We start from the raw sequence: 18,369 nt of genomic DNA, 5'->3' as shown, positions 1-18,369 counted from the left end.
CCCCAATAGCACCAGAAATGATCCTGGAGGCTTGAAGGGAAGAGCTCCCTTGGTAACCTGAAGAGCTCCAGATCCAGGACGCCTCTGTCTTTTTTGGCAGAGCAAAATGCCGCGACCACATCTGCGATCAATATTGAGTTTAAATGGATTTTTGACTTAACCAGACAGAGTAATGTCAGGAGGCAAGGTAGATGTAAGTACCAGACCTCAACCCCGTGTGTGGATTCCGTTTGAGAAGAAAGGAAATGGCGTCTGAATATAATAGGCGTGAAAGTGAAAGTGAAAGAGGTGCTTATTAACATTGTTACCGTTTATAACTTTGCTTAAACTTGCTGGATTTTATGTTTATATGAAGAAACTATAAAGTGAAAGCTGGAAAGATTATACAACTGATTTATTCAACTTAAATACTGTGTTTACGAAAAGATTGGACTTTGTTTCAAATTATAAAATCAAAGTAAGATGGCTTCTGTACAAATAAAGCCTGCTGTCTTCAAGGAAGTTGGAGCCCCGCTAGTTCAACTACATAAATTACAAGAGGAGCTGAAGGAATTTCTGAAGGCTCAAATTTTTCCTCGGGATAAAAAAAATTAAGGAAATTGAGGAGAAAATATTGAAAATTAAAGATTCTGTTGCAGCTGAGAATGAAGAGATCAGAGAAGGTGTGGTGGCAGCAGTTAAGACTCTGGCTGAATGTATAAAACAATTGGATGAAAAAGTGGAAGAGACTGATCAAGTTAATTTGAACTTAAAAAGCAAAATAGAGGAGTTTCAGACCAAGGCGGAGAATATAAAGCAGTTGGATGATAGAGTTGAAGAAATTAATCAAGTTAATTTGGACTTAAAAAATAAAATAGAGGTGCTCCAGATCAAGGTGGAGAGAGCAGAAGAAGAGCGGGTTTTATTGCAATACAGAGTTATGGAATCTGCACTGAGAGCAACCTGAAAAAAAATAAACGAGAGGATTTAAAAAAGATTTTTGCAGAGGCTTTTGCACAGCTGATTGGACAGAAACCAGTGGACTTTGAAATCCAAATTGAGAAAATTTACCGTGTTAATTCATGGGTTGCAAAGCAGAGACACCTGCCAAGAGATGTAGTAATTTATGTTACATCTAGGAAGGTTAGGAATGAAATTTCACAAGTTTCTTATAAAAACATTGGTATTGGTATAGAAAGAAATTCCTTTTAAAATGTTAAGAAATAGAAAAGGCTTTTTTGGTGGATCAGCTTAGAAATCTCCAGATACCGTATAGATGGAATGTACCAGCTGGATTAACAGTAAACTATAAGGGAGGGAAATATTGTCTTAACACAGTTTTTAAAGCAAGAGATTTTTATACTAAAGTATTGAAGGTTGGAAGTTTACCACTGTTAGAAGTTAAGATGAAAGGAGAGGTGGGAATGGTTAAAAAAGGGGAAAAGAAAGTAAAGTAAATAAAACTGGGGCTGTAATTTTTGGAGAAGAAACACAGAAAGCCACAGAGAGGATCAAAGAGAGGATTGTAACTATTAAACGTAAAGAGCAAGGAGTAAAGAAGTAATATTTTCAAATGAAAAGACTTTCCTTTCATAGGATAGGGTAAACTATAAGGGATATTTTTGAATATTAAAAGTAGAAAGAATAAGTCATATTTACTTTTAGCAAGGATAGTTAAACTAGATCGTATAAAAGTTCTTAGGGTATGATAGATATATAATGAGGGACTATAAGATATATTGAAACCCTTTGATAGTGTAATACTGTGTGGGGATAAGAAATGTAATAAGTTATGGATTGTATGATAAATGGGGTGTGAAATGTTTAGAAATTTATAGTGTGGGGAATATGGGGAAGAATATGAGGTGAATGTTAAATTTATATAAGCTAAAAAGATGGTATTTATTATTATGTATGATGGATATACATTGATGGATTATAAGGTATACTGAGGAATAATTTTTGATATTACAACATTGGAAAATCGGATATTGTTTATTACAGAAGATTGGACTTTAAACTTAATGGATTTAGATGAAAAGGTAGAATTATCAGTGTATTTGAAAGATTACTTTCGAAAGATATATATAATGGAGACGGTTTGATTTTTAAAAATTGGACTGAAATAACAAAATACTAAATAGCTTTTAAATGAATAGAATGTAATTGCAATTGTAATTGTATTAGTATTAACATTTTCCCTTTTCTTCTTTTTTATGGAAAAGGGAAGTTGAGGTTCAAGAAGATGGATGGGAGTTTATGTTAATTAGCATATTTTAGCTTATGATTGTTAGATACGATACCCTGTATTTGCTCTGGGAAGTCGGGGGAGGGATGGGGAAGGAGGAGGAGGAGGAAAGGGTTAGGGTTGGGGGGAGGGGGGATGTATGGGGAAAAAATTTTGTAAAACTTTTTCAATAAAAAAAAAGAAAAGAAAAGAAATCCCATTCATATTTTTTTCATCATAAAATACGAGAGGCCTTAATGCTAATATGGCAAGAGACCAAGAAAAAACACTATATGAAATGCTTGGGTGGGTGTCGACAATGGAGGCAATGATTCACCCAAATGCTATGGATATATACAAAATAGTCAAATATTGTGAAATTTTAGATGCCCAAGGAAATTTAAAAAGTAGGCAAGATTTGGAGAAACAAGGAATTTACATTGATTGGAAGCCTTACCTAAAGTATAATCGCAATATTTAAAAGATAAAAGAGGAAAATGGAATTGAACTGGTCCCACAACACTTAGACAAATTACTGATTGGCCCGGATGAAAAATTAATAACTAAATTGTATAAGTATTTTTTGGAATTTGACAAAGCAGAAGAAATAGTAAAGGGAGTGATGATAGCATGGGCAAAAAATGTAGGATACAACATTGAATTAGAGGAATGGGAAACAATTTGGAACAGAAATTATAAAATAACAAGTTCAGCAAAATATAAAGAAAATCAATACAAAATGTTCTAAGGCTGGCATTTGGCTCCCTCAAGATTGGCAAAAATACATCCAAATTTAACCCCAAATTGTTGGAAATGCGGACAGAAGCAGGGTACTTTCTATCACTTATGGTGGCTGTGTCCAAAATCGAAAAAATATTGGAAAAAAATAAAAAATTGGTTACAGGAAATAACCAGTATTCAACTGGAATATACACCGGAATTATTCCTTCTGGGGATAATGAGAAAAACTTAAGATAAGAAAACAAGAAACATGATTATACATATAACAACTGCGGCAAGATTGGTCTTTGTGCAATGGTGGAAGAATGTAAAGATGCCCTCTGATGACTTAATAATTAAAAATTTTTTGACTGTGCTGAAATGGACTAACTATCATTGGAATTGAAAGGAATGACAGACTTGGACTATTATGAATCATGGGAGAAATGGTACAAATGGATTGAAAACAGAAAAACAAAACAGACTCAGACATAATAAAATTTGATAAAGTAAAATATATAGAGTATAAAAACTTTGTAGTGATATGTCATGTAAATGGTCACAGTTCTGCACAAAAGTTTTCTTTTTTGTATTTTTCTATTGCTGTATTTATGTTTTTGTTTTTTGTTTGTTTAAAAATTAATAAAACATGTTTTTTAAAAAAAATATTGTCCCAAGACTAATCCCAAATTATAAGCATAGAAATAAGATTCTGAGCAGATGACAAGAACTCCAAGAACTAGACTCACCTTTTTAGCAGAATCTGAAGGCACATCCACCCTGTTGATAAGTTCCCCATTATCTGCAAAGACAGGAATATTGGGACTGAAAATCATGAGATCGCTCTTGGCACCAGCCTCTGCACTCACACCAGCCAGGATGTGGCTGTGGCGATTGGAATAGGACCAGCTGCCCACTTCACTGGCACACACCAGGGTGGCCATGCCAGGGCCATAAACCATGGGTTCCTTTGCCTTGCAGTGGCATCGCAGAGCCACGTAGATGAGAGTGGCCAGCAAGAAGAGGCTGGAAACAGAGCAGATGGCAATGATCAGATAGACGTTGATCGAGTCCACCAGGGGCACGAAGGTCTCCCCTGACCTTTGAAGATTAATATCAGTTTTGATGGTCTCACTGCTTGTCACAAGTGACACACTCAAGGTGGCTGTGGCTGACAGTTGAGGTTTTCCATGGTCCTTCACAAGAACAAGGACACTCTGGATTTTGCTTCCTTCTGATTCATCCAGAGAATATTTGGTACTCACCTCACCACTATACTGCCCCACAATCCATGGACTATTGCTTTCTCCAACTAGTTCATATCTTAGCCATGCACTGTATCCAGAATCCGCATCCAAAGCATGGATCTTGCCTACAATATGCCCAGGCATCACCGGGACCACTAAAAAAATCAGGTTCTCTTTTGATGATCTTGACACAACAGGTGCATTGTCATTCTCATCCATCACAAAGACTTGAACAGTTGCATTGCCACACAAGGAGGGCATTCCAGCATCCTTGGCTCTCACCTGGAACTCCAGCACTTGCAACTCTTCATAGTCCAAGGACTGCAAAGCATAGAGCTTTCCACTCTCCGAATGTACAGAGATGTAGCTTGACAATGGCCAGAGCTTCTCATCAATCCAATAGGTGATCAGGGCATTCTCAGCTATATCTTGGTCTGAGGCAGATATTGTGAAGATGTGAGCACCAGGGGGATTGTTCTCCTTCACAAAGATGGTGTAGGAGGGCTGTGTAAAAACTGGAGCATTATCATTTATGTCACTAATAGGCACTAAGATGATGATGCTAGAAGACAGTGGTGGAACGCCTTGATCTTCCACTGTCACAACCATCCTGTACTCAGTCACCTGCTCCCTATCCAAAGGTGCTCCGACAATTAGGGAATAGTAATTCTTGAATGTGGACTCGAGTTGGAAGGGTACTCCAGTGGGCCAGAGGAAACAGTTTATCTGTCCATTGATTCCAGAATCCTTGTCAGAAGCACTGATGATGGCTACCACAGTCCCTGGAGGGGAGTCCTCTGGTAATGGCACAGAGAGGGAATTCACAGATATTTTTGGAATGTTGTCATTCAAGTCTAAAATCTCAATGAGAACTTTACAGTACCCTGATAATTGAGAACTGCCTTTATCTTCTGCTACAATAGGAAGTTCATAGAACTTACTTTCTTCGTAATCCAATTTTCCAATCACTCTGATTTCCCCAGTATCAGAATTTATACCAAACAATGTTGTGATATGAAGAGCTAAGCTATCTGTAAAAAAATAAGAGATTTCCCTATTAAGCCCTTCATCTAAGTCTGTAGCATTCAGATTAATAACTAATGACCCACTGACTGTGTTTTCTAGTAACTTTACCCTATAAGCAGATTGATTAAACACAGGAGGGTTGTCATTGACATCCAGCACATTGATGACGAGCTGAACAGTTCCTGTGAGTTTTGGTTCACCCCCATCAGTGGCTGTCAGTACTAAATGATGCACAGGGCTCTCCTCTCTGTCAAGTGGAACCTTCAATAGAAGTACTACAGATTTACTCTCATCTTCATCATTTCCTGAATCAAGAATAAAATGGTTGTTTGTGGTAAGCTTGTAATTTAATAGAGCATTAGTTCCAATGTCTGCATCAGAGGCTCCCTTTAAAGGAAATCGGGTACCAGATGCTGTTATAAATTCAGCCATGCTCAGGATCTGTTCCCTGGCTGAGAAGATGGGAGCATTGTCATTCATGTCTTTGACTTCAACCTCCACATGGAAGAACCTCAGAGGTTTCTCCAAAATCACCTCCAGATGAAGGACACAGTCTACATCCTTGACACACAGCTCCTCCCTGTCTATCCGTGAATTTACAAACAAGATCCCATTCTGAAGGTTTACCTCAAAATAGTCCTTCTCTCCTTTGGACAGCATCCGGAACATCCGAGGCACCAGCTCACTCACCTCCAACCCCAGATCCTGGGCGATGCGACCCACAAAGGTGCCGTGCTGGGATTCCTCCAGCACAGAATAATGGAGCTGGCCGCTCCCCATTTTCCAGGCGGTGTGAAGCAGAAGCAGCTGCAGCAGCCCCTTCGACCAGGTAACCATTGCAGACCCAGGCACAACACCAGCAAGCTCTTCTCTTTTTCTCTAAATATCTTGCCTTAAAGGTGTCAGGAGCAGAGCCCCTCTAGCCCAGCCATACTGGCAATGCTTTCATAGGTTGAATCATGTCTTGTTGAGCTTTCTCTGTTGTTCAAGATTTCCCTTGTGGATCTGGCTGGCAGGAATGTCTGTCCCTTTAAGGGAGGGGCTCTGCATTTTCAGTTTCACTTAGAGGATTTCCTTAGGAAACAGCGACCTCCTGTGACTGAATTTCAAAATGACAAACAGACTTCTATTCTTTATTGACAGTCTGCGATAGTTTTTCCTTCGAGGGCTTGCTATTCCTTCATGTATCTCTGATGTGTAGTTTTCCTTCTTTTGTTCTTTAAATATTATATTAATTTAAATCTTATATTGATGCCTTGGTACTTCCTGGCCATCTTTTCCACTGCCAATAGATGAACACCAAATAGATGGGGAAAAGTTGAAGTAGTTGCAAACCATTTAAATCACACTTTTGACCAAGATGACGAAGATTGGAACATTAATTCCAAAGAAACTGTACAAGCAGGGCAAGTTCTCAAAACTCAGGTGATGTCTTAACTGCTTTATTTCTGAAATAGATTACATGTTACAATTAATCTAAACCCCATATTTTAGTGCATTTCCAAAGGGTAGTAACTTCTGGTTCTTTCCCTGATTAATCTATTGCTTTCAGTGCCATCACCAAGTCTATAAAATGTTATTCCTTACCAGCGTTATCGTGCCAAAATTGTTTTTAGGAGGATAGAAGATGTTCTAAGTCATTAACAAAGTCCCTGCCTCAGAATCAATAAGTAATTAGGTAGTGAAACCAGTTTCAAAATTGTTTTTGTGTATCCCTTGAAAATTATATTGCATTGGTATAAAAACTATGTATCTATGTCTCTGTTTTTGCATTAGCATTCTCTTTTTTTATTTAGTTCCCTTTTTTATTCTGCATCGCTTTTTTATTTTCATAGATTTTTTTAATCACTTTTTCCATAACTTATTTTCAGATTTTTAACTTGTACTGTTCTGGACTAAATCTTTTGAGAAGGAAAAAGTACAGAAATTCAAACTTTTCCATTTGTATATTTCATTTCAAATAACTTAATGAGTCTGTCTCTAAATAACCTTACATAATATTTTTTTCACTGTTGTTTCCTTTATACACACAAATATGCAGACACACTGAACATCTAACCATCGTAAAGGAAATTGTGCCTTTATTTTTTATAGCTCAGAAGAAAACAATGGCAAACCTATTAACCTCATTAGCCTGGTAGAAAAAATCATGAACACAGTATCCACTAATCAACCTTTAATCTAGAGGGTCTATCTGCTGAGAAAGATTGAGGGCAAAAGAAGAAAGGAACGACTGAGAATGAGGTGGCTGGATGGAGTCACTGAAGCAGTAAGTGTGACCTTAAATGGACTCCAGAGTATGGTAGAGGGCAGGAAGGCCTGGAGGAACATTGTCCACGGGGCCGCAATGGGTTGGACATGACTTCGTAACTAACAACAACAACAAATCTGGGTTTGTTTTCACAAACCACCTGACAAGAAATGTTTTATTTATTTATTTTATTTATTTATTAGATTTTTATACCGCCCTTCTTCCGAAGGACTCAGGGCGGTACACAACCAAGTAAAAACAACAAGCACATAGACAAAATTAAAAAGCATATTAAAAAACTGATTATAAAATGGCCAATTAAAATTAAGATTAAAGTAAAACAATCCTAAAACCCCACTTAAAATTTCCTCAAGCTAGCCCCGCACGGTGGAACAAGAAAGTCTTGAGCTCGCGTTTAAAGGACCAGAGGTCGGGGAGTTGACGCAACCCCGGAGGCAATTCATTCCACAGGGCTGGAGCCCTATGGAATGCATGCCCATGCATGCATATAAAAGATAGTAATTATCCACTGTTCTATCTCCTCCACCCTGTGATCAAAAAAACAAGTTAAAGGCTTCACTATATTACCCATGAAAAATAAGCCAAGAGCCAATGTTGGTATTTACATTAACACTCAACAATCAGTTTCTTGCTCCACAGAGCTGAGCTGGAATGGGAGTGTTTGCTATGGCAAACAAATCATATTGAATAGTGGTTGGGATCTCTATGGTTCTCCACCTTTATAATGCAATCTGTTTAATAGGAGCTGCTTTACAGATTGGTAGGCAAAATCATCCCAAAATTTGTTAATGCCTTTCTGAGCCACCTCAATATCCTTCTAATATTGAGGAAAATGCTCCCCCATTGCTTTTAACAAGTGCCAATATTCTTTTGCATCTGCAAATGCTTGCTTGTTGTGTATAGGTCCAAAACAAGGAAGGGGACATCCACTACCCCAACAACTGCATCATATGTCATGTTAGCTTCCTGCTGTTTGCCCACCTTTTCATACATCTTAATCAATTGACTGCATCCAGATGGTGTTGCTCTATGTTCACACCAAAAATGAAGTTCAATGCTTTTGGCTCCTTTAGTGCTGCTGTTTTGCCTCCCTGATCATCTTTTTATCATCTGCCTCTCTGCACATACTTATTGCTACATCTCGAGGCTGGCGCAGCATAACCCTGGATTCCCTGGTAAGATCTCCTTCCAACCACAGCTCTAAAGCATGGGCTTTGCTTTCTGCTTCTTTGCCTTCTCTTCCACAATCCAAGGCACATGCTCTGCTTTCTTCACTTCTTGTTCTGCTTGAGTCTTGAAGTGCTTGGAGTACACTTGTCCACTCCAGCTCAATCATCCAAAAAGCACAGCATGAATCCACTTTAAAGGTCATCATGATTCTCAGTAAAGATACATATTCTTATGGAATTTGCATCTCTTGCATTATCTACCAATTCACCAAAGACTCCAAACAAGAATTCATGGATGGTTCATCTGTCAGCCCCACAGATACCTTTTCTCCTTGGGCATATGGGTGATTTAAGGGGCTTCAATTACTGTGGTTCTGCTCCCAACAATCGAAGGCCACCAAGAGTTACACAAAGAACTATAGCTTAATTAATCTCTGCAATGTATATGGAGATTCTCAATCATCTAGGTCATGGTTGTCCCAAAGGTGCAGGATTGTCAGAGCCTCTTTTTTACCTTTTAAAAGCATTTTAACCTATTAAAGCAGTCGAATAGGTTGTCAAAAAATTCTTTTAAAAGTAAAAAAAAAGGCTCTGTCGATCACGCAGCTCAGCTGTGATCATCAGAGCCTCTTTTTTTACCTTTTAAAAGCATTTTTTAAAAGAAGCGGGAAGCAGGGAAGTGGGTGACCGGGCATTGGGTGGGCATGGTGGGCGGGGAGGCCAGGGATTTTTGCTACCGGTTCTCCAGACCACTTGCCACCATCTCTACCAGATCAGCTGATCCATTCCAAACCGGGACCATTTCACCCCTGGTCCTAGCCAAGATAATGTGTTTAGGGACTTCTACTTGGTAATGGTGATTTGGGAGTTTATAGCCAGTCCCCAGAAATTAAGTGTGTCCTCTTGTCTCTGGAAGCTCGCCGCTGGGCCCCACACTGTAAACTCTGCATGCCAAAATCCTGCTTGGATTTTGTGATGGACCTTTTTCGGTCAGCTCTCAGAAACGGGAGAGTTCTATTGACAGGCAGTAGTGGCTTTTCTCTCCATCACTGAACTTATCATTTACAATACTTTGAAGATGTACATTCATAGTTATTATAATATTGCATGCAGCAACCATTTCCAAAAAAGATAAAATATTGAAGGACACACATATCCACATGATTTAGGCTTGTCTCACTATTATCGCATTTTGGTTTAATGCTTGTTAAACCATTCTTACAATGGTTTTGGAAAGAGAAATATGGATTAAAGATATTTAGAATTATATGCAAAAAGCTGAATACATCACCATATTAAGAAATGTGGATTTATCATCTTTATATACATAATATAAAGTTGTAGATTTTATATACTATATAATTGAAAATTAAATATTAGAGTTTCAAGTATATTGTTTTCATTTTCTTTTTTTCTTTATTTTAAATATTATTTTCTTCTGTGCTCTCTCTTTCTCCCACTCCATCCCTTCCTTAAAATGTCAAAAAGGAAAACAAATATAGCCATGTAACGTTGGGAAACTTGGGATCTACCACCAAATATAAGCCACAGAAGTTCGACTCTACATATTTGTCTTCAGTTTGATGAGTTGCTAACTCTTTAGAAGATAGACTCAAGATTCACAATCTTGAAAGACTTGAGCCATGGGCCCTATCCAACAAAATGCAGTTCAGTGGTGAGAAAAGTAAGATCCTACACTTGGGCAGGAAAAGCCAAATGCACATGTATGGAATAGTCGGTATCTGGCTCAATAATAGTAATTATGAAATATATCTTGGTGTCCTAGTGGACTATCACTTACGTATGAGCCATCATTGTCCTGCAGCTGCCAAAAATGCCAATGCAATCCTAGTCTGCATCAACAAAGGGAGAGCATTTAGATTGTGAGAACTGATAATATCAAACAGAATAACAAAATTGGAAGGGATCTTGGAGGTCTTCTAATCTAACCCCTGCCCAAGCAGGAGACCCTACACCATTTCTGATTGATGACAGTCTAGTCTCTTCTTGAAAGCTTCCAGTGGTAAAGCTCCCATAACTTTTGAAAGCAAACTGTTCCATTGGTTGATTGTTCTCACTGTCAGAAAATTTCTCCCTATTTCTAGGTTGAATCTCCAGATAGTTCAGAATGCGGCTGCGCGGGTGATAGAGGGAGCCCCTCGGGACTCCCACGTAACACCTCTCCTGCGCAGACTGCACTGGCTGCCTGTGGCCTTCCGGGTGCGCTTCAAGGTTTTGGTAATGATCTTCAAAGCGCTCCATGGCATAGGGCCGGGCTATTTACGGGACCGTCTGCTGCTACCGAATACCTCTCACCGACCCGTGCGCTCTCACAGAGAGGGACTCCTCAGGGTGCCATCAGCTAGGCAGTGCCGTCTGGTGACACCCAGGGGAAGGGCCTTCTCTGTGGGGGCTCCCACCCTTTGAAATGAGCTTCCCCCAGGACTCCATCAACTTCCGGACCTCCAAACCTTTCGCCGCGAGCTTAAAACTCATCTATTCATCTGCGCAGAACTGGACTAGATTTTAGATTTTAAATTTAAATTGATTTTTAATGGGTTTTATTATGTATACTGTTATTTTTAATTATTTGGCTATTTGGAATAAGTTTTTTAATGGATGTTTTATTTTGTATTTATATGTATTTTTATCTGCCTGTAAACCGCCCTGAGTCCCTAGGGAGATAGGGCGGTATATAAATACGAAAAAAATAAAAAAAATAAAATAAAATAAATCTCTCCTTGATCATCCATTATTCCTTGATCATCCATTATTCCTTGTCTGGCTTTCAGGTGCCTTGGAAAATAGTGTGACGCCTTCCTCTCTATGGCAGCCCCTCAAATATTGGAACACTGCTATCATGTCTCCCCTGGTCCTTCTCTTCACTAGACTAGCCATGCCTAGTTCCTGTAACCATTCTTCATGTTTTAGGGTTGGGTTTTAGGACTCCAAGATCCAGGTTTTAGGACTCCAAGATCGCTGTCACAGTTACTGCTTTTGTGGCCAGTTTCAGTTAATCTTTTCTGTACATCTGATCTTTCTTGCCTAAGAAAATCTTAATATTAATATTAATATTCTCTTCATGAATTTCATTTTGTTAGATAGGGCCCAGTGTTCAAGTCTATTGAGATCCATCTGGATTTGTAACCTTTCTTCTGGGGTGTTGGCTATTCCTGCCAGCTTAGTGTCATATGCAAATTTGATGAGTTCCCCTTCTATTCCCTCATCTAAATCACTTATACACACACACACACATACATATAGATCCATAGATGTATGTAGATACATGCATAGATACATATATAACCAAGATGGAGCCGCTGAAGGCTGCCTCAGTGAAATGCTCTCTAATGGTTTCTTTATTTTTAATTATTTTCTGTGACTTACTACGGATTACTTATGAGACATCTGCTAAAAATTAAGCAATGTTTCTTTACGGAGCAGCTTTCTGTGATCTCTCTCTCTCACACACAAACACACACACACCGTCTTTACAAACACGGAGGAGATTCTAACACAGGAAGAAGCAATTTCCCTGAAGCCATGGATTACCCAAAAAACCAAACGGAAGAAGCAAAAAAAAAAGAGGTAAAAGGACGGGGATCTTAAACAGATTAAGGAATAAGAGAAACAAAACTCTTCTGTCTTCAATTTTCCTAACCAACGTACATTCACTTGCTAATAAGATGGATGAAATACTCCTCTTAAACAGATACAATTCTGACTTTTATAATTTAGCAGCCCAATGCTTCTCTGAAACCTGGTTAAATGAATCAATTGATGATAGCAGCCTGCATATCCCAGGGTTTCAGATTCAACGATCAGACAGAATTGCAGAAACATCTGGTAAAAAGAAGGTAGGAGGCTTATGCTTATATATCAACAACAGCTGGTCTCAGGATATAACTATAATATATAAATTCTGTGACGAAAACTTAGAGACATAATTATCAACTGCAAACCATACTATTCGCCTCGTAAATTTTCCTCATTTCTTCTAATTGCTGTTTATGTCCCACCATATGCTTGTGTAAACAAGGCATTACAAACTTGTACAAGCTAACCAAATTATGGAGGCTGAAGCCAAATACCCCGATTCACTGGCCATTATTTTGGGAGAACTAAACAAGGCAAATTTAAGGAAAGAGCTACCAAAATACTTTCAGCATGTCAATTGTCCCACTAAAGGCAAGAATACCTTAGACCATTGCTACACAACACTAAAAGATGCTTATCAGTCCTTATCACGAGCAGCTGTGGGACACTCTGATCATTGCATGATTCACCTTGTACCTGCTTACAGGCAAAGACTTAAAACCACAAAACCAACAATTAAATCAGGAGGAGGCAAAGTTAAAGCTATAGGCCTGCCTTGACTGCACTAATTGGAATGTTTTTGAAAATACCTCTGCAGACTTAGATGAACTCACAGAGACTGTAACATCATATGTCAACTTCTGTGAAGACCTATGTGTACCCACCAGGAACTTGTGAATATACAGTAACAACAAACCTTGGTTCACAGCTAAACTTAAGCAGTTATGTCGTTCCAAAGAGGAAGCCTACAGAAAGTGATAAAATGCTGTACAATCAGGCCAGAAATGTATTAACAAGGGACATCAGAAAGGCAAAAAGAAGCTACTCTGAAAAGCTAAAGAATCAGTTCTCAACAAATGGACCAACAAACATGGAAAACTCTTAAAAATATTACCGACTATGGCAAACCTCCTTCCCAGGCTGAAGGAAATCAGCAACTGGCAGATGACCTGAACATGTTTTACTGCAGGTTTGAAAGGAAACTACAGCCACCTATCTCCACAATCCGTATCTCAGACACACCAACAACAGCCAAGCCTCCTACAACTGACACAATCCCATTGGGTTCACAACCCCTAGTGATTACAGAAAAGGAAGTGCAAGACCTATTTCACAGACAAAAGCCAGGAAAAGCTCCAGGCCCAAACAAGATAACTCCTTCTTGCTTAAAAGTCTGTCCTGACAAATTGGCCCCCATCTTCACCCATATCTTCAATAAATCACTAGAGATGTGCTATTATGTTCCTTCTTGCTTCAAATGCTCAACTATTATCCCAGTGCCAATGAAGCCCACCATCAAGGAACTGAATGACTACAGACCAGTTGCTCTAATATCTGTAGTCATGAAAACCTTTAAAAGGCTAGTGCTGTCCCACTTGAAAACCACCACGGATCCGCTGTTAGGCCTCTTGCAATTTGCATACCAAGCAAATAGATCAACAGATGATGCTGTTAATATGGCTCTGCACTACATCCTACAACATCTTGAGTCACCAAAGACCTATGCAAGGGTCTTCTTTGTAGACTTTATTTCAGCATTCAATACCATCATTCCAGACATTCTTCTAACTAAGCTAAACCAGCTACAGGTACCTGAACAGACTTGTAAATGGATCATAAGCTTCCTAACAAACAGGAAGCGGCAGGTGAAGCTAAGCAGAATCACATCAGATACCTGTACAATTACCACAGGGGCCCCTCAAGGCTGTGTGCTCTCCCCAGTTCTCTTTTCTCTGTATACAAATGACTGTATCTCTAATGATCCATCTGTTAAACTACTGAAGTTCGCAGATGACACAACAGTGATCGGTCTCATTCGAGACAATGATGAATCCGCATACAGACGGGAGATCTGTATGCGGAAAACAACTAGCCTCATGGTGCAACCAGAACAATCTGGAACTGAACACACTCAAAACCGTAGAAATGATGGTAGACTGTAGGAGAAACTCTTCCATACTTCCACTTCTTACAATACTAGACAACACAGTATCAACAGTAGAGACCTTCAAATTTCTAGGTTCTATCGTATCGCAAGATCTAAAATGGACAGTTAACATCAAAAACATCATCAAAAAAGGACAATAAAGACTGTTCTTTCTGCGCCAACTCAGAAAGCTCAAACTGCCCAAGGAGCTACTGATATAGTTCTATAGAGGAATTATTGAGTCTGTCATCTGCACCTCTATAACTGTCTGGTTTGGTTCTGCAACCCAACAAGAAAGATACAGACTTCAGAGGATAATTAGAACTGCAGAAAAAACAATTGCTACCAACCTGCCTTCCATTGAGCACTTGTATACTGCACGAATCAAAAAAGAGGGCTGTGAAAATATTTACAGACCCCTCACATCCTGCACATAAACTGTTTCAACTCCTACACTCAAAACTATGCTACGGAGTACTGCACACCAGAACAAGTAGACACAAGAACAGTTTCTTACCGAACACCATCACTCTGTTAAACAAATAATTCCCCAACATTGTCAAACTATTTACTAAATCTGCACTACTATTAATCTTCTCATCGTTCCCATCACCCATCTCCTTCCACTTATGACTGTATGACTGTAAATTTGTTGCTTGTATCCGTACTATTGATATTGATATTGATTGGTTCCTGATTGCTTATTTGTACCCTATGGCTATCATTAAGTGTTATACCTTAGAATTTTTGATGATCTTTTCTTTTATGTACACTGCGAGCATATGCACCAAGACAAATTCCCTGTGTGTCCAATCACACTTGGCCAATAAAAAATTCAATTCAATTCTATTCTATTCTATTCTATTCTATTCTGTTCTGTTCTGTTCTGTTCTGTTCTGTTCTATGTGTGTGTATGTATATATTATAAATGTACTACGTGTGTGTGTGTGTGTGTGTGTGTGTGTGTGTGTCCAGGCCAGAAACCTGACTGAAAGAAATTCAAATAATCAGTTGCCTCCACAACCCTCTAGAACAGGGGTGTCAACTCAAGGGCTGTGGGCTGGATCCGGCCCACCAAGTGGTTAGATCCAGCCCATGGGGCTGCCCTGGAAACAGTGAAGACTAGCCCCTGGCACCTCAGCCCCAGCCCAGGCCAGCTAGCTGCTGATCTACAACTTGCTGGGGGCCATCCAGGCTGGAACATAGTCAGCCTGAGATCTGCAGTGCTGCCCAGGAGCCAGCAAGGGGCCACCCCCACCTCGCCCCGTGGGTGCATGCTGGAGTCAATGGATGCCCCAGCCCTGCCCAAGCCACCACAGGCATCCCCCCATGAGTGACATCAAGCTGGCCATGCCACCCCAGCCACACCCACCCAGTTTGCTGTGACCACCTGGCCATGCTCACCTGGCCCCCCAAGATCAACCGCAACCCTTATGTGGCCCTTACAGAGGAATTATTGAGTCTGTCATTTGCACCTCTATAACTGTCTGGTTCGGTTCTGCAACCCAACAAGAAAAACACAGACTTCAGAGGATAATTAGAACTGCAGAAAAAATAATTGCTACCAACCTGCCTTCCATTGAGACCTGTATACTGCACGAATCAAGAAGAGGGCCGTGAAAATATTTGCAGATCCCTCGCATCCTGGACATAAACTGTTTCAACTCCTACCCTCAAAACGACGCTATAGAGCACTGCACACCAGAACAACTAGACACAAGAACACTTTTTTCCCGAAGGCCATCACTCTGCTAAACAAATAATTCCATCAACACTGTCAGACTATTTACTGAATCTGCACTACTATTAATTGTCTCAAAGTTCCCATCACCAATCTCTTTCCACTTATGACTGTATGACTATAACTTGTTGCTGGCAATCCTTATGATTTATATTGATATATTGACCATCAATTGTGTTGTAAATGTTGTATCTTGATGAACGTATCTTTTCTTTTATGTACACTGAGAGCATATGCACCAAGACAAATTCCTTGTGTGTCCAATCACACTTGGCCAATAAAATTCTATTCTATTCTATTCTATTCTATTCTATTCTATTCTATTCTATTCTATTCTATTCTATTCTATTCTATTCTATTCTATTGAAATCGAGTTTGACACCACTGCTCTAGAATTGTAGCACTACCACCTTCTCATCCTCCTCTTGAAAACTGGCCCAAACTGGTCAAGTACAGATGTATCTAGTGTAGCTTCATCAAAACAATGGAAAACACACTGCTATGAATCCTTTCACTTTTGATTGGGTTCTTTGAATCAGTTACTATCTCCCCATTAGTACAATTCAAAGTTGGAACCTCCTTTTGAGTTTGGACACCTTTTGAAAGATATTCTCTTTTTCTCCATATCTGTTTGCATTTACATGTTCCCACAGATCTTATAATACTGATTCTGGTCATTTATAGAAGTTCTCTTTCTTGGCTCTGGCTCATTTTCTGGGAAATTGCTATTTTTGTTCTATGGAACTGTTCCATAGTTTCTTTGAGGTTCAGGGCTTCAAAGCAATTCTGTTCTAATGGTATAGTCAGCCTCTGGCCAAATCTTTGTTCTTATAACTGAGTTATTCCAGCTCCTTGTATCTATGATAGTCAATTCAATTTCTGCATACTCCATCCGGCCAGGTCAATGTATATAGCTTTGAAGGTGGTGAAAGTTAAAATGTGTTAAGGTAAAAGTTTCCCTGACCAGTCATGTCAACACTTAAGATGCGGTGCTCCTCTCCGTTTCTTGGCAGAGGGAGCCAAGACTGTGGTCAGTGGTTATGTGGCCAGCAATATACCAAAAGGCATGGAATGCTGTTACCTTCCCAACAAAGTGGTACCTATTAATCTACTCACATTGGCATGCTTTGAACTGCTAGTGGAGCTAGGGCAAGTAATAAAAGCTCACCCACTCACATAGTGCTTGGGTCTCAAACAGGAATTCATCCCATTGCAAAGAGCTAGAGTCTCAATCCCGGGCTGTTAGGTTTCTAGCTGATAATCTCAGTGTCTTTAATATCTGGGGCATTGCACCTCCTATGTAGTATGGCAGGCTAATTCTGCCCACTATCAAGATTTCAATCCTGAAGGGCTCAAGGTTGATTCAGCCTTCCTTCGTTCCAAGGTCAGTGAAATGATTCATTAAATTGGCAATGTTTCAAGTTCACCTTTAACAGGTTTATTAATCAGAAAGTTACAGTATACTTTGTCAAATGCCTTGGTAAAGTCAGTATGTAAGCTGTTCATATCATTCCTACAATTTCAGTAAGTTGATGCAACAACCAGCTGACCTTGGCTAAACTCATCTCACGTAGATGAGAAACCACCACGACCACTTATAAAATAGATTGTGAAGATAAAAATACCTCACAGAATTAAAGGACTGGCAAAGCACATCTATACTGAGAAAATCGTCTGATTAAACAAATAAAGACATGTTCTTGAAAAATATAAGCAGATCTTTAGCATTTACTGCTTAATTCTCAGAATACAGCAGGACTTCCTTGAGCTCCATCATTTTCAGCTATATAGGTTTGCAGACTCAGAATTCCCTGCCAGCTGCCCTTTGCTGAGAATTCAGAAAGCTCAGGACCACACATCTACAACTTGACAAGGTTGAAAAGCACTGCTGAACCTCCCCAGTTCCAATGTCAGCCTTTCAAAACTATAGATCCCCTAAGTTTATTTTGTTGAAGGTTGCAAGGATTTCCCTCCTCCGATCTGCTCATATATCTATTCTCTCATATTATTCATTCAGCTACATAAGATAAAGACCTGGGTTTTCATATGATATAAATCTTTCCCATTCCCAAAACACATGCTAAATTGACACCATTCTCAAAGATTTGAATTATAGAATGTAAGGATTGGGAGGGACCTTGGCTTAGGAAGATCATTTGATTCCTTCCAACCTCACAAAGTGTAACACTGTTGTGTTGCAAAAGAAACAAGATAAAAGAATGCACCTAATGTTAAACTGACAAAG

The 18,369-nt window shown here is 39.3% G+C and overlaps 1 protein-coding gene across 27 annotated transcripts in view; it reads right to left on the bottom strand.

Moving 5' to 3' along the window:
- The window catches only part of LOC131194158 (protocadherin alpha-5-like), a 274,200-nt gene that overhangs the window by 178,266 nt on the left and 77,565 nt on the right, over positions 1 to 18,369 (bottom strand). For 10 of the 27 annotated variants that reach the window (XM_058174866.1, XM_058174864.1, XM_058174853.1 and 7 more), the window contains exon 2: positions 3,676 to 3,728. The exons of 15 other annotated variants lie outside the window; for them this stretch is intronic. In XM_058174866.1, the coding sequence (XP_058030849.1) occupies positions 3,676 to 3,728 (53 nt within the window). Of the gene's footprint in view, positions 1 to 3,675; positions 3,953 to 18,369 lie in introns of those variants that run through there. 2 more of the 27 variants (XM_058174851.1, XM_058174859.1) reach the window with 2 other exon arrangements.

This window comes from Ahaetulla prasina, chromosome 3 (assembly GCF_028640845.1).
Source record: "Ahaetulla prasina isolate Xishuangbanna chromosome 3, ASM2864084v1, whole genome shotgun sequence".
Taxonomy (NCBI): domain Eukaryota; kingdom Metazoa; phylum Chordata; class Lepidosauria; order Squamata; family Colubridae; genus Ahaetulla; species Ahaetulla prasina.
Note: the sequence above shows the minus strand (reverse complement) of the source record. Positions and strands in the feature narration are given on the sequence as shown.